Source organism: Lutzomyia longipalpis, chromosome 2, assembly GCF_024334085.1.
Source record: "Lutzomyia longipalpis isolate SR_M1_2022 chromosome 2, ASM2433408v1".
Classification (NCBI taxonomy): Eukaryota; Metazoa; Arthropoda; class Insecta; order Diptera; family Psychodidae; genus Lutzomyia; species Lutzomyia longipalpis.
The window spans coordinates 31899246-31919680 of record NC_074708.1 but is presented as its reverse complement, the minus strand read 5'-3'; the positions used below and the strand labels follow the sequence as shown (position 1 = coordinate 31919680).

General features: G+C 37.4%; 1 protein-coding gene across 14 annotated transcripts in view; it reads right to left on the bottom strand.

Annotated features, from left to right (window-relative positions):
* Positions 1-20435, bottom strand: part of LOC129790094 (uncharacterized) — a 136497-nt gene that overhangs the window by 18985 nt on the left and 97077 nt on the right. For 12 of the 14 annotated variants that reach the window (XM_055827314.1, XM_055827324.1, XM_055827315.1 and 9 more), the window contains 7 exons: positions 14076-14285; positions 13638-13765; positions 10900-11498; positions 10303-10455; positions 3885-4421; positions 2962-3021; positions 1960-2812 (listed from right to left, as the gene is read on the bottom strand). In XM_055827314.1, coding sequence (XP_055683289.1) covers positions 1960-2812; positions 2962-3021; positions 3885-4421; positions 10303-10455; positions 10900-11498; positions 13638-13765; positions 14076-14285 — 2540 coding nt within the window. The remainder of the gene's footprint in view (positions 1-1959; positions 2813-2961; positions 3022-3884; positions 4422-10302; positions 10456-10899; positions 11499-13637; positions 13766-14075; positions 14286-20435) is intronic. The other 2 variants (XM_055827312.1, XM_055827319.1) reach the window with 1 other exon arrangement.

The window sequence follows — 20435 nt, the reverse complement described above, 5'->3', positions numbered from 1 at the left end:
AAGAAGCAATTATCCACCTGCCTTGCAATCATCGCAATTAATTATTTTCCACACACGTGTTCTTCGTCGGCGCCTCAATCTCTTTTTTAGTTTTCTTTTTCACAAATTCCCCGCACTCTATACCCCCCCGAACCACCTCAGCCCGCGGCCAGTTGCTGGAAAACGCACACACAACAGCCTTTTTGAGCTTTGCTCACATATCTCGTGAACGATTGGCGCTGCCCATGTATTTTATAACCCAGAAATGTAATTTTTCCTCCATATCCACAGATGGAGAATCATTCCAATAAATGCCATACAATCGACTCCAGTCATCAATTGTGGCATCACTCTGTGGTTGCAGAGAGATGAATTCCGCGCGCCGCACAGCTCGTCGTTCTCATGATACCGTACGATGCTACTTGAGATTAATCTTCACGCGGCGGGGTATGATCCTACACATAACACATGTGTGATCAAAATGTTCCTCCACGGGGGCTGTGCGTCTAAATTTCAGTGATTTTTTGCTCTTTTTCTTTTAGTCGATATGTTTTCCTACTGCTTTACATATATTTGGGTAGATGATTGATTATTTAATGACCTGATGAAGGAGGAAATTCATCTCCGAAATGTCAAGGAGGACAGTCGTTACAATGAGTTTTAAATAACGAATATTTTCAAACAATTTAAAAATTATATTAAAGATTTTCCAATTCTTTTTTTCATATAGAAGTTAGAAAAAATTCTAATGCATTTTTCCATGAAACTTTCAAAAGCTTTCTCGCCCTTTGAAAGCCCCTTGGGTGAATTATTCAAGCTTAACTCTTGTACCAGCAGTGATTGATGGGAGTAAAATTGCGTCAAATGCAACGTAGAAAAAAACCAGCAGCAAGAGTAACGAAATAAACAGTAGAAAGTCCACTGTTTTATGAGAAACTACCGAGAAAATTGATCGGAGACACTTTTTTTCCATTTGCGATATCGAATTATATTTTTTTTCCTACCGCGCAAAACCTACAACTATTTTTATCTTGAGCATGTTAACACACATGTATCTCATTTATGCTATAAATCCACATTTTTTTCCTTCTTCTGCAGAAGGTAGATGATGCCAAGTTTTCGTTAAATAGAAAAAAAAATTTGGCATGTGGCAGAAAATGAGGCATCACGCTGAAAGGCTCCCGTGGGGAGAAGGATTAATAGGGGGTGAGTTAATTTATCAAATTCATCAATGTCACGAGCGTTAACGTATAAATGCGTTATCGAGACGTGTGGAGAGCGCGTTCTGGGGGGCAATCGCGCAAGGGATTCCCACGAGCGCCATTGTTGACGCCCATGCGAGTTTTACGCACAATTTGGCATTCATCAGGGTCGCTCTTGTGTGATTTACACAGAAGTGGGTGATACTGTCGCGATCGTGGGTGACACAGCATTGTGCAAAGTAGTGACTCACATAACGAACAAGATTTTGCGGTATGGGAAGTCAATCATTGAATGTTATCTTTATATGTTTCCTTCCGGCTCAGTTCTCAAAGGAAGTTATTCAATTTGAATCGACGATAATCGAAATGATCTATCGATTAATCATGAATACAACTTTCGTTTCAATACCCATTTTTTCATAAAATTTACACAATTTTAACGAATTTGTTCATTTAATTAATCACGAGAACTTCTTTCAGCTGAGATTCTTTCATTTCATATTGAAAAATAGGATCTTCAAACTATTTTCTCGCACAAAACATTTTCCAAAGAACGAAAATCACGATTTTCTACGATTGTTCGTTATACGAAGCATTGATTGTTTTAAAGACGCAATCACTTCTCTTTTCGATTCTACACAAAAAAAACTGGAAATTAAATTTAAATTCCCAAATAACAAAAAGAATATTTTTTCCTAATTGAAGCTTTTTTGTCCGTTATCTGAGCCCACATTGTAAATTTTTCGAGGAAAAATTAAAAATATAAAAAAGAACTCACCCTTCACTGCTGGTACTCCTGGCAAAGCCACCATCCATCGTATTGGATCTCTTGAGGGGTTCATGGTAGCCATTGCTGTACCACCTGTGCTCAGTTGTGGTGTAGCCCCCTGGTCCCGTGGAGGTCGTGTGGTACGATCGTATGGTATTGCTACCATTGGGTGTGCGATCCCCAATGGAGTACTTCTCACCACTAATCTTCTCCCGGCGCTCCCTTAGCATTTCCTCAAAATCATTGCGAATGGGTGTTTTGCGGTGACCACCCTGCTGATTGAGTTGCTTCCGCACCAACGATGGGCTCGACAGCCCCGATTGCATTTTGAGCATAACGGACGCGGGTGGTGATTGCGGACCCTGCACGTTACCGTACGTGAATGGGCGGGAATCTTCGCGCGCGTGATAGGGTATATTCTCACTATCCTCGTCCGAAGTCACAGAAATAAGTTCAACTGTGTGCTGCGGCTGCGGATACGCGAACGACTGACTGTGCAAATTCATGACGAGCGCACCGTCGCTCCGCGTCTCAAGATCGACACTTCGTTTGTCGCTGGCACCTACAATGGGTGTCTCTCGGCCACTTTCGCTCGGCGGAGGCGTTAGCGTTGTAGCCGTGCTCGCGGTATCGTACGGATCGCCACCACTGGACTTCGCGGTGACACTATCGCCACGGATCTCTGTTCGATTTGCCGATGCGCTCCTCTTCACCGTACCCGTACTGTAGGGCACCTGCTGCTGGTGTTGCTGCTGCGTCCTCCGCACTGTTCTCTGACTACCACTATTTCCACTAATATCCGGGATATCTTGAACAGTCATCAACATATCAGACAGGATGTCATCCAGCTCGCGATGGCGATCTACACGCACAACACGCACACCGAGAGAAATAAAAAAGCATAAAAAATGAAAGTGAATTAAAAGCTGTTTACAAGAGCGAAAAAGATCTTTTTAATTGTGATCAATAGAGTGCCAGGAGGGAGAGTGAAGAGAGTGCTTGACTATTCACCTTGAGGGCTCGCTTGGCTGGGGAAACTCGATGGTGACACACTGGATCCTTGAACGCGTCCTTCAAGCAGAAATCAACACATTAAACTCACAACTTTTATTCAAAAATATCCCAATAAATTTTCTCAAAAAATTCCCATGAAATTAAAAAAAAAAAGACACACAATCCCTTTTTTTACGACAAAATTTTTTTACCAAAATCATCCCATAAATACGTGGAAAAAATCACCCCAAAGGTACGATCGTAAGTTTACAATTTTAATTGGCAAAATTTCTTACAACCTGCGGGTTCTTTTTTTATTAAAGAGCTAAAAACCAGTTCGTTTGTCAAAGAAGAAGCTCCAAAAGTCATAATTTTTTTGTGCTGTGAGAAAAGGATTTTTTGGACATAAACGCATGCGTGGAGGTAATTAAAAGCAACAGGAGCTCTAATTCCGAAATATTTTGGGAATTTCAGAAGCATAAATTTTGCATATATTTCATGTCTGGAATGATTTGGTTTTAATTTTCAAGTTTGAATTTGCAAGAATTTTATGGGGCTATAAAATTTTTATTGGCTGATGATTTATTAAAATGTTTTCAAGATAGGAAAATTCTTTTGATTACATTCTCGAGAATAAAAAAAACTAGATTACTTAGGATAGCATTAGCATAGCCAATGTTGGTTTAAACTTTGATTTGATTTCTTAAGAAACTCATAAAAAAAGAAAAGTTCAATTTTTGACCTGATGAAGGTCCCGTCAAGGATCGAAATTAATTCAACTTTTGGGAATTATTTTAGAATTATATACAAAGGATTATTTATTCTTCATTAGAACCATGAACCAGATTTAACTCAAAGGATTTTAGATTAAATAAAAAAAGGGATTTTGTGCATTTTTCAGTTAAAATAATTGATTTAAGAAGGAAAAAGGGATAACTTACGGTTAAGTCCACTGCTGGAGATGCCAGAGTCCATAGACAGAGTCAAAGGACTGCGAACGGACTCACGTCCATCGTGTTCTGTTGTGTGATTCCTACTTGGTCCTGAGGAGCTGCCGTTGGTTGCGTTATCCTGTGTCTTGTACCTATACTCCTCAATTACGCGGATCTGCGTCTGATTTGGAGGGTAATTGTGCACCACGTGTGTCGAGGAGTGCCTCTCAGGTGGTTGAGGTGTTCCTGGTTTCCGTACTGGTGGCTGACTATACGCCCTCGGGATGGTCTGGATGGTATCCTTGCGTGGAACTGGGGTACTGTTGCGCAAATTCTGCGTCGATGCACTGTGATGACTGGAGACAATGATCTTGGGTGAACTGAATTCAGGCGGGGGTGAGATGAGATTTTGCTGCGAATTCACCCGAATTGGCTTTGCTGGTGTGGCAGGAAATTCCGGCGGACTGTGTTGTGGTGATTTTGGGCTTTTGAGTATTGTGGCATACAATGAACCATCGAGGGGACCTTGGAGATGCTTGGCGGCAGCTGAAACAGCAAAATGGGAGAAAAAAATTAATTGAAAATCTCAGATCGAAGAATGTGCCAAAGTCAATATCTTCAATGTGGTGTGGAATTGATTGCGAAGTGGGAGATGCTATTTAATGATCTTCTCGTGCTATGGATTATTATCTCTTTCCATTTATTTTGCCATGTCTGCTGGAATATCTTAATCCTCTGTGCTTGCACTCTAAAATATTCTTTTATTCTTCTAGAGCCATTCTTTTGGTCATAAAGAATGCAATATTCAAGACCTGATTCAAGAGGATATTGTAAGAAGTTCATAAATGTTTGCAATTGGTGTGCAATTGACGGAACGAATGGCGATAAAAGTTGCATGTGGAGAAAAATGAGCAATTTCTCACGGATAATTTCGGCATGAGCCACTTTACCGAGTTGATCGATTAAAATGCTAATCAGGCAACATTTGTGCTTGAAATTGTGGGGCAATTTATCGCGCAAATAATAATAATAATAATAATATAGTTTATTCATGCCAAACAGAATACAAGATTCCCTAATAGGCTATATATGCAAATATTTGCTAACTTTTACATAGAGTTGCAGCCGGTCACAATAAACAACAAAGGATCATTTACTACAGTGTTCTACTAAAATTTTCTTAAAATACTTCGCTTCATCGCATCTTTTTAGTTCAGTTGGTAGTGCATTATAATTTCTTATTGAATTGTAAACTATGCTTTTTAACCCATATTTTGTGGTATTTGGTTTGTAATTTAATAATTCTCCTCTATTTCTAGTATTTTGAGTATGCTCTTCTATTTTTGTTTGTGTGTGTATATTTTTTATTTTTAATTTTATGTATATGTACAATTTGTTGAACTTTTATTATGTCTTTGATAGGAACTAAATTTAAATTTTTATACAGGCTTGCACTACTTGTTAATCTGTTATAATTGAAAATTATTTTAATTACTTTATTCTGAGCTCTTTTAATTTTTTGTATAAGATCCTTGTTAGTCGAGCCCCATATTTGGGCTGCATAACTCATCACTGACTCACAAAGGGAGTAATATATTGTATTTCGTACTTTCGTAAATAACTCGGAAATACATACAATTCCCAATACACCATGCGAGTGTGCGATGAAAAGGGCCAAAATGCAGCCCCAGCATATATAATTTAATCCTCAAATGAATGCTGTCCAGCAAGCCAGCAATTTTCACATGTTTATCATGCTCCGCGATGAGCGTAGAAAATCGATCATGTAGCGGGTTAATTGGGGTTTAAGAATGTCATACTCTCTGGCATTTCAATCATTCACACGCAAACCAAAAGAGAAATTCTAATCTACAGCCCAAAATAAAAAGAAGAAAGAATTGGGGCTTAATTTTCCCTCCATTAAAAATCGATCAAGACCGATCAAAGGTCGAGCCTGGTGAGAGCTGCAGCTACGTCAGCTATCAGGCATCACTTATTGATCTTCCAGTGATTTATCAGGGTTCGCGGTGGGATCTTCCATCCATATCGCATTTGGAATGCAGAAACATTTGTTGATCATAAATTTCGAGAGGAAAAAAAGCAACAGAAATGTGCCAAACAATTAAAATGAAAATCTGAACTGAAAAGTGGACGCGAAAGTTAATTGCTGTGATTTTTCTCTCCTCTCATAGAAAATATTTATTCCGTCTGGTTCACAGATAAATATGTTTTCCACCGCGGATATCACCCACAGCATAACAGATAATGGGGGAAAATCGTTGCGCAATGCTAAAAAGCATCAGCCACAAAACTATGTTGTAAAATCCATATGGAAGATCATTTTTCTTAATTAATAGAGATTTATATTGAATTAAGAAAGATATGTTATAACACTAATACACTAAATCAAAATTTATTTTAAAAAAATTGTAAAAAATAACGAATTATTTGTCTTTATAACAATCTATAGTTGAAAAACTAAAAAAAAGTATTACAATAAAAATTTAAATTACTTGAAACTCTCAGTTTAAAATCATTTTCTCAAAAGCTTCAAATTTTCTACGAAAAATTAATATTTTGAAAAAAAAATGTCATTGAGAGCTTAATTAAATTCCGTATCATTCTGTAGCCCAAAACGTGCGGCATATTAGAAACATTTTCTAATTTCAGATCTTAGTATTTTATTGTGAAACATCTTGACGGATTGGATATCTTAATCTGATCTTGTAACCTTCTTTTCAGCGCCACTTTACGACCTGAAGCTCTCACAATTAATACATATGGAAGGGAAATTGATTAGGGGCTTTTCCCGCCAGTGAATCAGTTACAAATTGCACTTTTAATCTGGCCTCGCGAGAGAAAGTTCTTCATCTTCAAAAAAAAAAATTTTTTTTGAGTTTTATTTTTCAGTTAAAGAAAAATTCCCGCATATGTTGTGTAATCGTGTATTTTTGCGGATCTTTAGTGCGAGGGCGGTGAATTTCTTGCAAGAAAAGTAAAGAGTAAACATCAAAAGAGCACCTTCTGCTTAATTCTGCGCGAAGTTTCCTTCACTTTGTCGATTTATTTCAAGATCACATTGAGTAATTCACATAAATTTAGATTTTTTGAACACTTCTGTATCCATCACCAGGCACATCAGATAATTTTCCTATAAAATTATCCTTAAGAAAATTTAACGATAAAAAATCTAGTCCTTAAAGGACTATTGAGAGGGAGATTGAGTACGAGAGAAAGAGAGTCCTCGCATGAGAAATATTTTGTGAATGAAAAATCTGGAACGAGGCTTCGCGACACGACCGAGTGGCAAACTGATCACTGACTGTTGGATGGTCGAAAAACAAGTTCCATTTAAAATAAATTTTATTTTGAGATCGTCAGTCAGTGTCTCTCTCGTCTGCGCGTACGATCCCCCCTTTAACGTGATCCTCGCAAACGCAAAAGTAAAGAAAATACAATTCACTCTGGACTCGCATCCGCGACTCCCTTCCACACGCAGTCTCTGACCATCTAATTTTGGCCAACCGAGAGAAGCATTTCGTGTGCGAGACGCACGCGAGAAATTAAGTCAAAAAAATAAAAGTAAGATGATCTTGCGCGGATGCGATCACCTCTCTGGATAGATTAAAAATAAATAAATAAAGAAATGTTGCACAAAATTGCAACAATAAGGGGGGATAAATTTCACAATAACCACACAAGATCTGCAACATTCCGCATTTAGCAAGAATACGGGATTTCAACATACATATAGCTCTTTTTCAACTCCGGGGGTATTCTTTTACCGCCGGGCGCCCAACTTCCGCCCACACGTCTCAGTTTGTTGGCTTAGAAATTTCCTCTGACTCTCGAAATCGTCCACCTCTCTCTCTGTCCCATCGAAATGAAACATTTGTAGCCCACTGATTACCAATTAATCAGCCAACAGCCAGACAACAGAAGTAGTTCAATTGCCATGTGGTTGGAACGTTGGGAGTTTTCGATAAAATTTCCCACAGCAGTGTGAGGAAAATTTAAATTTTTTTTAAATATTCTTTTTTCAAATTGTTGTTGAGATAGAATTTTTTTGAGTGGAAGTTTCATTTTAATTATTATAAGAATCATGTTTTAGGGGCATTTAAAGTATCGCACATTATCAATTTAAAAAAATTGAATTTTCCGCTAGAGGGCCTTAATTATTGAAGTGCCATCTTGTGAGAAATATAATAAGAAAGCTTTCTCTTTGAATTTTCCTTAATTGAAATTTTTTCTTTCAACAACTGAAATTTCACGATAGAGGGCCACTATGTATTGTAGAGCCATCTATTGAGGAATTTCAATGTGGAAAAATATCAGCAATTTCAAACCCATTAGCTACAAAACTTTTTCAATAAACAACAACTAAACTTTTCATGAAAAATCTATAAATTTCTCCCGTGGATTGCAAACTCTAAAGTGAGAAAGCAACAAATTTGAGTGGATTTCAAACGTGAAATGCGATGACATTATCTGTTTGGCGCGGAAATTCACAGAAGAGATAGCGCCGATAAGACAACAGAGTGATGTAATTGTGTGATATTTTATGCCAAAACAAATAACGTACTTCCTCTCTCGGAGACCTCACACCTCTATCTCTCAGCTATATACATGTGTGGGGGTTTATTTACAAAACTTGCAATCTGAGAGTGGACAGAAAAAAATCCTCAACAAAAAGAAGGTTTCAATTTCTGGCGGGTGGTTTCTGCGTGATTTTTTTCGCTGAGATATTTTTTTCTTTGCTGATTTTCCCGCCATTTGGCGTACACATATTACCTACATAGAGAATTTGTGCAAATAAACCGGAAAACATGTTGGTTTCTCTGGTGCCTCTATTTCTAGACTCAATGATAAACCATCCCATACGTTTCAGCTCCTACCTTTTGACTCTTTTCTCTTCGATTTCACTGTTTTCTAACTTTTTTTTTCGCATCATAGAAACGCCGCGAGAGAACACAATATCTCGACTATTTCTTCACTGATTTATCGAACAAGTTCATTAACTCTACGACACGGACATTTTCATCATCATGCACGAAAATCTCTCCGTGAGCTTTTCAATTTTGTGGTTCATCAGTTTGTGGCTTTTTTATTGCTTTCAGAATAATGTTTTTGTTTGTGTGATGAAAAGTTCATTGTAAAGGTGAGAGGATTCTTTCAGTTCTCTCCTGTGCATTTTTTTTAATTTTAAAAAGAAGGATCTTAATTAGTCATTCTTCCCGTGGCCAAAATTAACTCTTCACGACCGCTAAATATACTTATTTTCAAAGCCATCTATTTCGGGATCATCTATGTGGTTTACATGATTTAATCTTCGCACCGTGACTCCACACCGTGGAGCTTCTTACACACAGCATTAGTTGCGAAAAAAAATCCCCCGAAAGATCCATTTGGTGGCAAAAAAGACGGCGTTTTGTCCAAGGGAGAGCGACATCATTAGTAACAGCCAAAAATCACTGGTCACCGAATATATCACGGTGTCACTAATCTCGCCAGCTAGCAAAGCTCCCGATGTGAATAATAAGACACCATTAAGTGACACTTTCTTTGATGAAAATCTCCAGAAGAATTTGTGAGAGATTTGTGATTTGTAGCCATTTGTTGAGCTGTGTATTACATAAATCAAAGTCTAGCGCACGGGGCCTTTTTGCCTATACCACAGCTCCTATAAGAAGCCATTGGGCCTAATTCCAATAAAATGATACATACCTAGCCGCGTGTTCTCTCATTATGCATATAAATTGCTACCTCTTGTGGTCACAACGAGACGCAGAAAATGCTAAAAGTCAGCAGAAATGAAGGTGACAAAGAACGCTTGAAGAGCTTTTTTTATTTCTTTCTCATATAATGAGGAGTTTGGGAGACGTTGCTTTTTGAATTGGTTTTGCATACTCTTGGGCTCTTTTTTTGTGAGAAACACAGCCACAGATACCTGCTTAAAATAATTGCTCAATTTTCTTGTTATTCTATTAAAATGTTTAGTTAAAGAAAAAAATTGCTTTAATTTTTCACTCAAGAAATGTTATAAGAAAATAAAATCAAAATCTACGAAGAAGCGCAAAGAATCGCATCAATGTACTGTCCCTGACCGCCTTTGTGAAAATGAGAGTGATTTCCTCTTCTCACTCTCATCTTCCGCCTTTTCATCAGAGACTAATTCAGTTCAAATGGCAAAGTGCTCTGTGCGGGGGAGAAAATAGGAGGAAATTACCTATGGCCACACCTTTGAGACAAAGCACGTGAGCAGCACATAAATCTAGGCAGACTACTCCGCAATCAATGGAGGGTTTGGGTAACGATTCGCTAATTCTTATGCCTTTAGATGGCTTACTGGGTGATACCGAGGCAGACGGCGGGCAAAAGAGGGGGTTGAGGAATATAGCAATTTGGTAGAGTGGCCAAGAAGACTCACCTTCATTAATATTCTCCAGACTATCCGAATTGGCTAATGTGTTGGCTGGCTCAATACGAACTAGTGGACTCTGGAACACGAAGCCCCGATTCTCAGCCGGTGATCCGCTGTTGAAGTGGAGAATCACCTTGTGATCAGCTGGAAATCGCGGATCTGCAAGAAAGGAAGTTCATTAATCAAATATGCTCTTCACCGAATCATAAAGAATTTTTAGCGGTGATTGATTAGTTGGGGATGTATTTTTTTGGATGATTCTTGGAATTTTCACGCTCATTTGGATGATTTTGGGCACGTATTTCGTGGGAGAAAATTATTATGAAGGAAATTATCTAAAGATTATATTTTAAATTAGACTGTTTTTGGCTTCTTGTTTTCTCATGATTGATGCAGAGGTAATTTATTTTAAATTAATTCACCAAAAAGAATTCTCATTTTGATGGGTTTTTCATTAAGGTAGCATTTGAGACGGAAATGATTAAAATTGGATGAATAGAGGTAAAGTTATAAAAGAAAATTCAACAAAAAGTAAAAAACAAAATGGCGTCATTTCGGTTTTTAGCGAAGATTAGAATGAGAAGAGAAATCAAAGACACTCACCATCACAGGCAAAATCCAGATCATGCCTCAGGAAGCTGATCTCCCTGTCACGGATGGCGCACGTGTGGAATTGCGTGGAGAACATCAATTCCCGCACGCTGGGCTGATGTTCCTGAGGCACAATCTGGTAGCACCGCAGAACAATGTCACCCCGTAGCCGGAGGTGTCCAACTTGGAAGATGAACTGCCGCGTGGCAAAGGGAATCACATGGATGTCCGACGTGAAGACACAGTGGAAGCCTTCGTAGACTTTAAGGAAGCACCGCCATTCGGCATTTTGGGATGCAAAACTGCTGTAGTGCAGCCACGACGGGGGTGACTCAAGGGACACGTACTTGAGGTACAGTGGCGACGAATTCATCCGGATACTCCCCGAAAGGAGCCCCGAGAAGTACTGGAGGTAGCGTCGGTGCGATGGTACCCTCTGTGGCCCCACAACATCCTCCATGAATTTCTGCATGGATGAAATGTCCAGCCGCAGCCATTCGCGTGCAATTCTCTGATCCTCACTCAGGGAGCGACTCGGGAAGTTGCTACCGCAGATTTTCTGGTACTCCAAATAGGCTGCAATTGCCGCTCCTAGTCGCTGTCGATCACCCCTGTGGAGCCACCCAAAAAAAAAGCACACACGACGTTATATTAAATCAAGATTAATTGAAGCATAACACGTCTGAGTGAATTAAATTTCTTGCTCTTCTAACATTAAACGTGTTTTTGCGAATCATTTTTGCCCATTTCTAATCTCTCGCGCAACCATTTCACGGACACTTTTAATCACAATCTCTTCTTAAGTCTTTCCGTGTGATGTCAAGCATGAGGATAAGCGTTTCATGCACGAGTTTCTCCTTCAACACAAACACCAAGACTGAGGAGGAGATGCAGCAAAAGAACATCTCGATCTTCCTCTGCGAGTGTTTACGTACAGGTTCATTTTAACTCCAAAGGGTTGGGCATTTTCCGGAAAATTACATACTTATTATTTTGTTAGGAAATTTAAAGGTAATTTAAAAGAGTTTTTTTTCTATACAAGAAAGGAGAAAAGGATAATATTTTTTTTCACGATCTTTGAAGGATTTTCTTTGCACATCAATATTGTCCCTTATTAATTCTTTAAGATTCCACAAAAATTATCAATTTATTCTTATTAAATTTCAATGATTAAAAAATATGAATTTGGTTGATTTATGGCAGGGCAGGAAAAATTTTAAGTCCTGTCGTGATAGAAAAGAAAATATAAAGAAGGATTTCATAGAAGTTTTTGAGGTCTCCTGAATATATTTTCCTTTTAAAAAAAATATAAAGATTACACGTCAAGAATACAGCCCCAACCCTTTCCCTTTTCTCACTAAATCTCCCTTTTTCCCCTTTTTCCTGGCGACAAAGTATCAATTGAGAATGAATAAAACCTATTCTTGAACTGCAAACATTTCCTTCTCTCTCGCATCTAAAATTAGATTTTTCGCATCTCTCTAATGGCTGTTATACGTGTTTTTTTTGCATCTCTCCGATACGCACACTCAAGGAAATCACAAATCTTCACTTTGTGGTTTTTCTTCCCCAAGCCCGAAGATGAATCATACAGAGAGGCCCTCGCGTGAAGAGTGTGAGTGATTAACCAATGAAGAAAATTGCAAAGTGAGTCACTGTGAGGTCGCGTCTGTTGAAAGGGAAATTCATTTTCTTGCATTTGCAAAATTATTTGAATTTCATCGTCATAATTTTCATTTCCGGAACAATTTATCCACACGGAGAGTGTGGAGAATGTTTGTCCCGCCTTTTATTGCTGCGGTGTTAACATTTAGCGTTGGCGGATGGAGAAAAGTTCACGTGAAAATGACTTGCAATTTGCCAGAGAAAAGTTTGAGGTGGAAATTGAGGTGGGAAATGTCAGGAGTTATCATTTTATTTTTAGAATAGAAAATTTCCCTCCTTTGGGGCTATCAATGCAAATATTTTACGTTTTAATTGACGAAGGTAATTTTTGGGGGTTCTTTGGGCTAAATCTTGGCGCCTTACTGAGGAAGAATTTATTGGAGAAAAAAACAATGGGATTGCCATTGGAACCCGCCATTGAGATGAGAAAGAAAAGACTCGGAGGTGTCAGAAAAAGGATTAAATGCAGTAAATTGGAAATGTTTACAAGGGGATCACTCTGCGATATCTGTTTTTCATCTGGCACCAACATCTTATGGTTGCCTCTTCCAACATACAAAATCCCTCTCATTCGCACTCATGTTGGTGCGTTATTTATAATTCGATCTTGTAGGTTAATTCAAATGTACATAGCACCCCAGAGAGTCAGACGAATCTTTAAGAAATGAAGGTGGATGGTACACATTCAGTGCCTCCTTTGCACCTCGCAGCACACACCGCATTTTATGAATAATTTCAAAAAGCCAGCGCAGCAAGTTCTCCGCGAGATGACTATTTTGTCGGAAAAATGATCATTATCACGCTTAGATGTGAAATTTAATATTATACTGCCTGTCTCACGGGCTTCACCGTTGATTTATCCAATTTTATCAGGCACAAATTACCCACCACACGGAAAAACCTCGCACCAATGGAATTTGATTTCAATCACCAAACAACATTTTAATGCGGAGACTACATAAACGGATGAAGAAATTGTGATGGGGGCGCCGTGTCATGGCGAGTTCACACATTTTGCCACACGTTGATGCACAGTTGATTAGTTAATTAGAGCCTACGGGTGTTTGACTTTTGATTGGACTCACCTGTCCTGAAGAACCACAACTTTCTCCCGTCCCCCACCTAGCCAGGCGTCGATGTGCTTACACAGCTCGCAGAGTTTCTCCAAGGATATCGTTGCAATGCACGATTCCAGGTCGAACATCTGATAATTCTGCAACGGCAGGAAATTTCAATTAATTCCCCGCATTATGAATTTATTACATTACACAGAGTTGAGAAAAAATTTTAAGATTTTTTATAAGAAATAATCAAATCATTTCTAAATTGAGGGAGAAAAAGAATTTCTAGAGCTTTTGAACGTTTTCTAAAATCCCTTTCTTTTTCAAATTAATTGATCTAGAAAAGTTTTTTTTTGATTTCCATCAACTCTGATTAATGAAGTTGCTCTCATTCCGCCCTTTGGGATATGAATTTTATAATAATGCAAGATGAAGGGAAGGTAAAGAAGCTTCACTCCTTACCTTGTTGTGCTTCTGCTCCAACATTGTTATTAACTCCCTCTCGTACTCATCCTCCTCGGTGCCGCTGTGTGGTCGCACATGATGATCCACGGAGGATGTTCTGGGTGGTAAAACTGATGCCAAAATTCGCTCCGTGACATAATAGAGGCGAAGGGTCTCTGTCGCTTGGTTGACTGCTGGGGATTTCTTCGGTTGAAGCGTTGTTGGGAACTGCAACGATAAAAATTGCCAATGATTTTTTTTTTGTGCTAAAAGAGATCACTCCAAATTACCTCCATAGAGGGGAAGTGCGTGTGGCGCAGGATTTATAATTAAAAACTATATACCCCCAAAGAGACGCCATGATTTTTGAAACGCATCGCTTGTGAGAAAAACAAGACCATTCGATTGGGGCAGCTCTCGGGTTTCGGAGGTGAGGGACATAACATAAAGCAGACAGTATAAAATTAAATTAATTTTATGCCTAAACACGATTATATGTTCTCTCATGGATTTATTTTTATTCCTTTAACACACCATCGTGGCTATTCATGTAATTTTGTTGGCTTTTTTGGCTTCTCTTTCACTTGGCGCGCACTCCGGAATCAAAAACGCAAAGAAAACATGAATATCATCGTCGCGCCACATAAAATAAAAATTGCTAATTTCAATAGAGAACAAAAATCCCCATCTAGCAACATCTCCACACCAATGCTATACATAATTACCACACCGCATAGTCTGTGAATGCTATAAAAGAACTTTTTCCATAAATCATTGCGCTAAGGTTTCTTTTACACTATTTGGCACCACAATAAAAAGGTGCGCTAAAAGCCCGAAAAAGGCATGAAAAAAATTAAATCGAGATTAGAAAATTAAATAAAAATCCAAATAATTCCACGTGTGTGTGTGTTAGAAAACTAAAAGACGTCCAGAGTCATAATTTTTGTTCACAGCAAGGAGAATTCCAGGGCATTTTGAGAAAAAGACGAGAATGCGCGTGCGATTGAAGAGATTTTCTTATGGGTTTGCCTTTCATCTCTCCCCAAGAGAACCCATCGCGGACACCAAAGTCATGTCAATCATTTATTTGATTATCTTAAATAGCCATTTCATCATGAATGGTAGCGCGTACAAACAAGATAAATTTTATCTTGTCAAAATCTTAAGAGGTAACTCTCAATCGAATGTCGAGTGAGGCTGAAAAAATGAGTCAAACCATTATTTCTCGGGGTTTTGTAGAGCACCAGCGACGACGGGAAAATAAAGAGAAATATATGGATCAAAAGGTATCACTTATAGGAAGTTTCTCACTGCTTCTGTAAATTAATTTGTTTAATAAATTAGAAGAGGTTGAAATTTCCTCTCTAATTTAGATTCAGAGAGTTTCTGACAACAGATGATACTGTAATTAATTTACGACTTATATCTATTTTCTTATCATTTCGCCTGATAAGAATTTTAATTAGTAAAGAATTAAAATTTCCAGCCAATATTTTGTTAATTTTTTGGATCTTTTTTTATCAAAATATTTATGATCTTTGAGTGAGGTTTTCTGCAGATTTTTTAGAGAACAATTTGGGCGTGGTAAGACGATAGCCACCAATACATGAGATCATTTTTTTTTAATTTAAAAAATTAAGGACAATTCAAATTATTATTTAAGGATTTTAACGTATTTTATAAAAATCAAAAAAACAAAGATTCTGTAATCAGAATAATTATTCTTGACAAGGAGCTTACCAGACATTGTTTGGAAAAACTCCTTATTCAAGGAAACATTTAGGATAGGTACGCAAAATTTTGAAGAGAATAAAATAGAAATCGTCAAAGAAATTTCTTATATTTCATTGAGATCAATTTTAGAAAGTAGAGAAAGATTTGCTTAAAAATTAAAAGAATGACGTCACTGTCGTTCTTCTTGTCCCTTTTAACTACTTTTTCAAGCACTATCTTTACAATGTAGAAGATGTCCATAAAGATTTTTAATCTTAATATTTGTGTATTCAATCTAACTCAAGAATTCCATCCATTTCTCGAAGATGTTGGTACTTAAAATTCAAAATCCCTCTCAAAGACTATTCTGAAAGTATTCCGTGGAGTCAATAAGTGTTTTCTTTCAGTGATTGAAATAAACCATTAACTGTTAAATTCTTTGCCTATATACAAAACCATGAGAGGAGGTGGAAGAAAATTTAGCTAGTGTTTTAAATCATTTTCAAGAATAATATTGACAGCAAATGGTGAACGCGCTAACACTGTGCAAATATGAAGTGGATTTGAGAGCATTCCCCCATTAATCATTATTTATCACAAGAAGGGAGAAATGTGACTCAGAAATTCCATCAGTAATTCCCCAACTTTGCGAGCATTAGATTGCGTGGGAGTTCTTACGATTTATCTATAAAATAAAAACATTTTGTTTTGGTCATGTGTGTGACTAAACCAATAAAAGAATCGATCAACTCTTTTAGAAAATAATCAAAAAACCGTTTCTTTGTGATTATTCTCAATTTTATGCACGATAGTACAGATCTTTTGATGATCTGTTAAGCAGAAAAACGTTAAATAATTGCAACTGATCATTTAGCAAAACACCTTGTTGCAAAAGCCATTCTGAGAGCTTCTTGGGGTGCAAATGGCAAGAAAAAATCACGAATAATATGGAGACGAGAGTTATTTAAAGCACCAACTCCATACGCATGTTAAACAAGCAAAATGATTAAAAATAAAGGTTTTGCGCGCGCGGGGAAGGAAATTAACATTGCCATTGTGCTCATGGCGGCAAATTGAAATGCAAACATTTGTATTACAAGGAAAAAAATGGCTGTGGGGCAATCAAGATGTAATTAAGTCTCTCTCAATGTGTATTTTCCATCTGTTTGTTTCAATTAAATAAAATTTTATGTCGCTTGAAACAAGTTAGTGCAACAATTTAATGCAATCTCGCCCGTGCGATAAATGCACAAAAAATCACTTTACATTTTTTCCTTTTAAACTTCTTCTCTCGTCTGTCTTTTCTTCTGTATAGCGTTCTTTTGCACACCATGAAGATCCGGCAGAAAAGGTGATAAGCGCGACATTCATCAAAATATTTATATTACAAATTTTAGCAACGAATTTCAATTAGTGCGCCTTCCTTTTTCTTGCACCCTCCTGGATGAAAAGCTATTTGAACAATTTGTCAGCCTTTCGGGGCTAAAAAAAAACTTCAGAGACTTTTGAGGTTCAATGCTCGATAAATTCTTCAAAATCAATTCTTCTTTGTCTGCATTTTTAGCTGTGATTCTTTCTTCAAAGAAGCACAGCTTCTGTGTACACTCAAAAATCCAAAGTCGTCAGATCGGCCTCAAACTTGGGATGACCACGAATTAGGGTCCCCACATTCCAAAAAACGTATGCGCCAAAAATTGGTCCGTCCGTCCGTCCGTCCGTCCGGCCGTCCGGAACCTTTCGCTAAATTACAAGAGAACGGTAATAGATAGAGACTTGCGGTCAACGGCAAAGTTCATATATCAGGTGGAAGACATCCGATTATGAAGTCAAATCTGACCCCCCACCCCCCCGTCCGCCATTTTGAATAACCTCAAAATTTTGTTTTGCCTATATCTCAGCCCCTGTAATAGCTAAAAATCTGAAATTTTTATATGTTGTAGGGGACATCAACACCTTTCCAACGATACCTCATTTTCGAAAATCGGCCAAGCCGTTTAGTCAATATGGCCGCCACAATTTTTCATCGAAAATCGATCATAACTCGAAAACGGCTTGACCGATTTTGATCAACCCGGGCTCAAATGAAAGATCTCAAGAAGCCCTACAACCCCTCGGAACATCGCAAGTTCGAAAAATGACCGCAAGTGGCGCTAAAATCGGAAACAAAATTTTCGATGAGTTTTCGATGAATATCTCGAGCACGGCTTTATAGATTTGCTTCATATTTTGATATGTTATAGTTGGCTATAATATCTTTCATCATGCCAAAAATGAAGAAAATCTATGTAACCGTTCCGGAGATATCGCGTTTTAAAGTTAACATGTCATATCTTGAGTTGCATAAGACCAACGCCCCGCAAAGCGGGGCTTTTTTATATGCACATATAAAAGTAAAGTAAAATATATATAAATGCATAGATATATACATTATATATACATATAAAAATGCAAAGATAAAGATATATAAACTGCAAATATAAAAATTAAATATAGCATGGATGGAACAGTATAAAGCGAAAGAACGGTAAGTAAAACTTACAGGCTGTGATTCTTTCTTTGTCAATGAAATGTGAAGATGGCAGAAATTCAGACTTTCTTCAAAATTTCAGCGCGTTGGCTGTGATTCGGCTCACGAGTAAGTCTCTCCTCAAAATTTGCCCATCCTCAATTTTCTGCCATCTTCACATTTCATTGACAAAGAAAGAATCACAGCCTGTAAGTTTTACTTACCGTTCTTTCGCTTTATACTATTCCATCCATGCTATATTTAATTTTTATATTTGCAGTTTATATATCTTTATCTTTGCATTTTTATATGTATATATAATGTATATATCTATGCATTTATATATATTTTACTTTACTTTTTTACAAAGACGAAGGTAAAGGAATTTAGTTCAAATCATTGGGAATTTCAATGGGATTTACAATGAGAGCTTTACGCAGGAATTTAGTTCTCAGTTTTTCTCTCAATGATAACCCATAAAAATAATTGCGTCGTAAAATTGAGAGAAATTAGTTGCTCTTATTATCTCTGTGCTAAAAATGATAGAAATGTTGGAAGAATCAACAGAGGATTTTTTTTAAGATGCTAAAGGTCCTTGGAGGATAATAATATTTTATATTCTTTAAAGATCCTTGAAGGAGTTACGACGTACTCATTAGTGTCTAATGTCTTTATTATCATTCGAAGCTTTAAAAAAAAATCATTCTAAAAGAATGCAAGAACGTTTTATGTACAGAAGTTCTTTAAGACGATATAGACTTGCATTGCAGTCTTGTGATTGAGACTCTTAAGTAAACTTTAGGTACAAAAAGACTGTAAATAGTCTACAAATAAAATTCTTAGTCAGTTCTTTACAACCCCTATAAAAGAACCTTTAAATCTATAAACATTAAAGATTATAAATCTTACTCTGCTTTAAATATGTCTCTTTGTTGCAAATCTATAGGTATATACCTTTTACAATCTTTGCTCTTCCCAAATAATTTGAAAAGTACTCACATGATCTTTATTGTGGTTCAATAAACAAGCTCAATAAATTTTTGCAACTCTGTACTCAATAAATTCGCAGACTTTATGGCAAAATCTGTGCAAATGTGCAATTTCAGCAATAAAACCATCGTGTAGAATTCACGTTGAAAAGAAAACGACAAAAATATTCATTCACTTTGCCTTTCGTGATTGTTACTTCATTAATGGATGCGATCTCATTCAATTACGCGGTGGATATGAATGGGAATTTAGTCAGAAACCTGCTTGTGGAGCACTCTCTGGAGCACTCTTTCGAGCAAACCTCCATGGAGATTACCTGTGGAGGATTACATATAAATTTCATTTTAAGTATATATGATTGGGGGTAGATAAAGGAAAAATAATAATCAAAACTCGAACAATAAAGGCAACTTACAGAAAATATAATAACAACTTCAAAGGCGCGTGAATTTATCGATAATTTATTGTTACATGCAATTTGCGCCAGCTCATATAAAACCCCTCTTATCGCTCTTACATTTGATGGGGATTCATTTATATAATCTCTTATAAAAATCCCCGCAAAGAACGTTTTAAGCTACCAACTCACTGATTTTTCTTTTTAATTTCGCGCGCGCGCTCCTCACAAAAAAATTAACACACATCAAGAAAATAAATTCAACTGCGAAAGAAGGCGTTAATGAAAAAGAAATCTATATAGCAGCATCCCTTAATCTCTGATGAATCTCCTCGTGAAAAGGTACTTTACTTCTTTTTTTTAGTTTCACTGAAATATTCAAGAACTGATTTATGGGGCAACATTGGGCGCAAGGAAGTCGCAGAGCATTCGTATTGCCCGCGGAGTAGCATGGACGTGGCAATTTGATTGACAAACACTGGCAGAGTCTGCGAAAGAAGACTTTTAAGAAGTGATTTTACACCCATGGGAAAGGCAAATAAAATAACCTCCCGCGACCCCTCGTTTTGTGTAATGTCCACACCACGTGAATGGAATGGTGAAAGAAGCAATGAGAGTTTTGCATTTGAATATGCCAACTTTCCTCCCGAAGACTTTGGCATATTGTCTTTCATTCGCCAACTTCTTTATTGAATTTTGCCGCAACAACAAATGCCTAGGATTTATGTCCATCAGCGGCGTTCCCCATAAATTCCACACACGGACTTTAAAA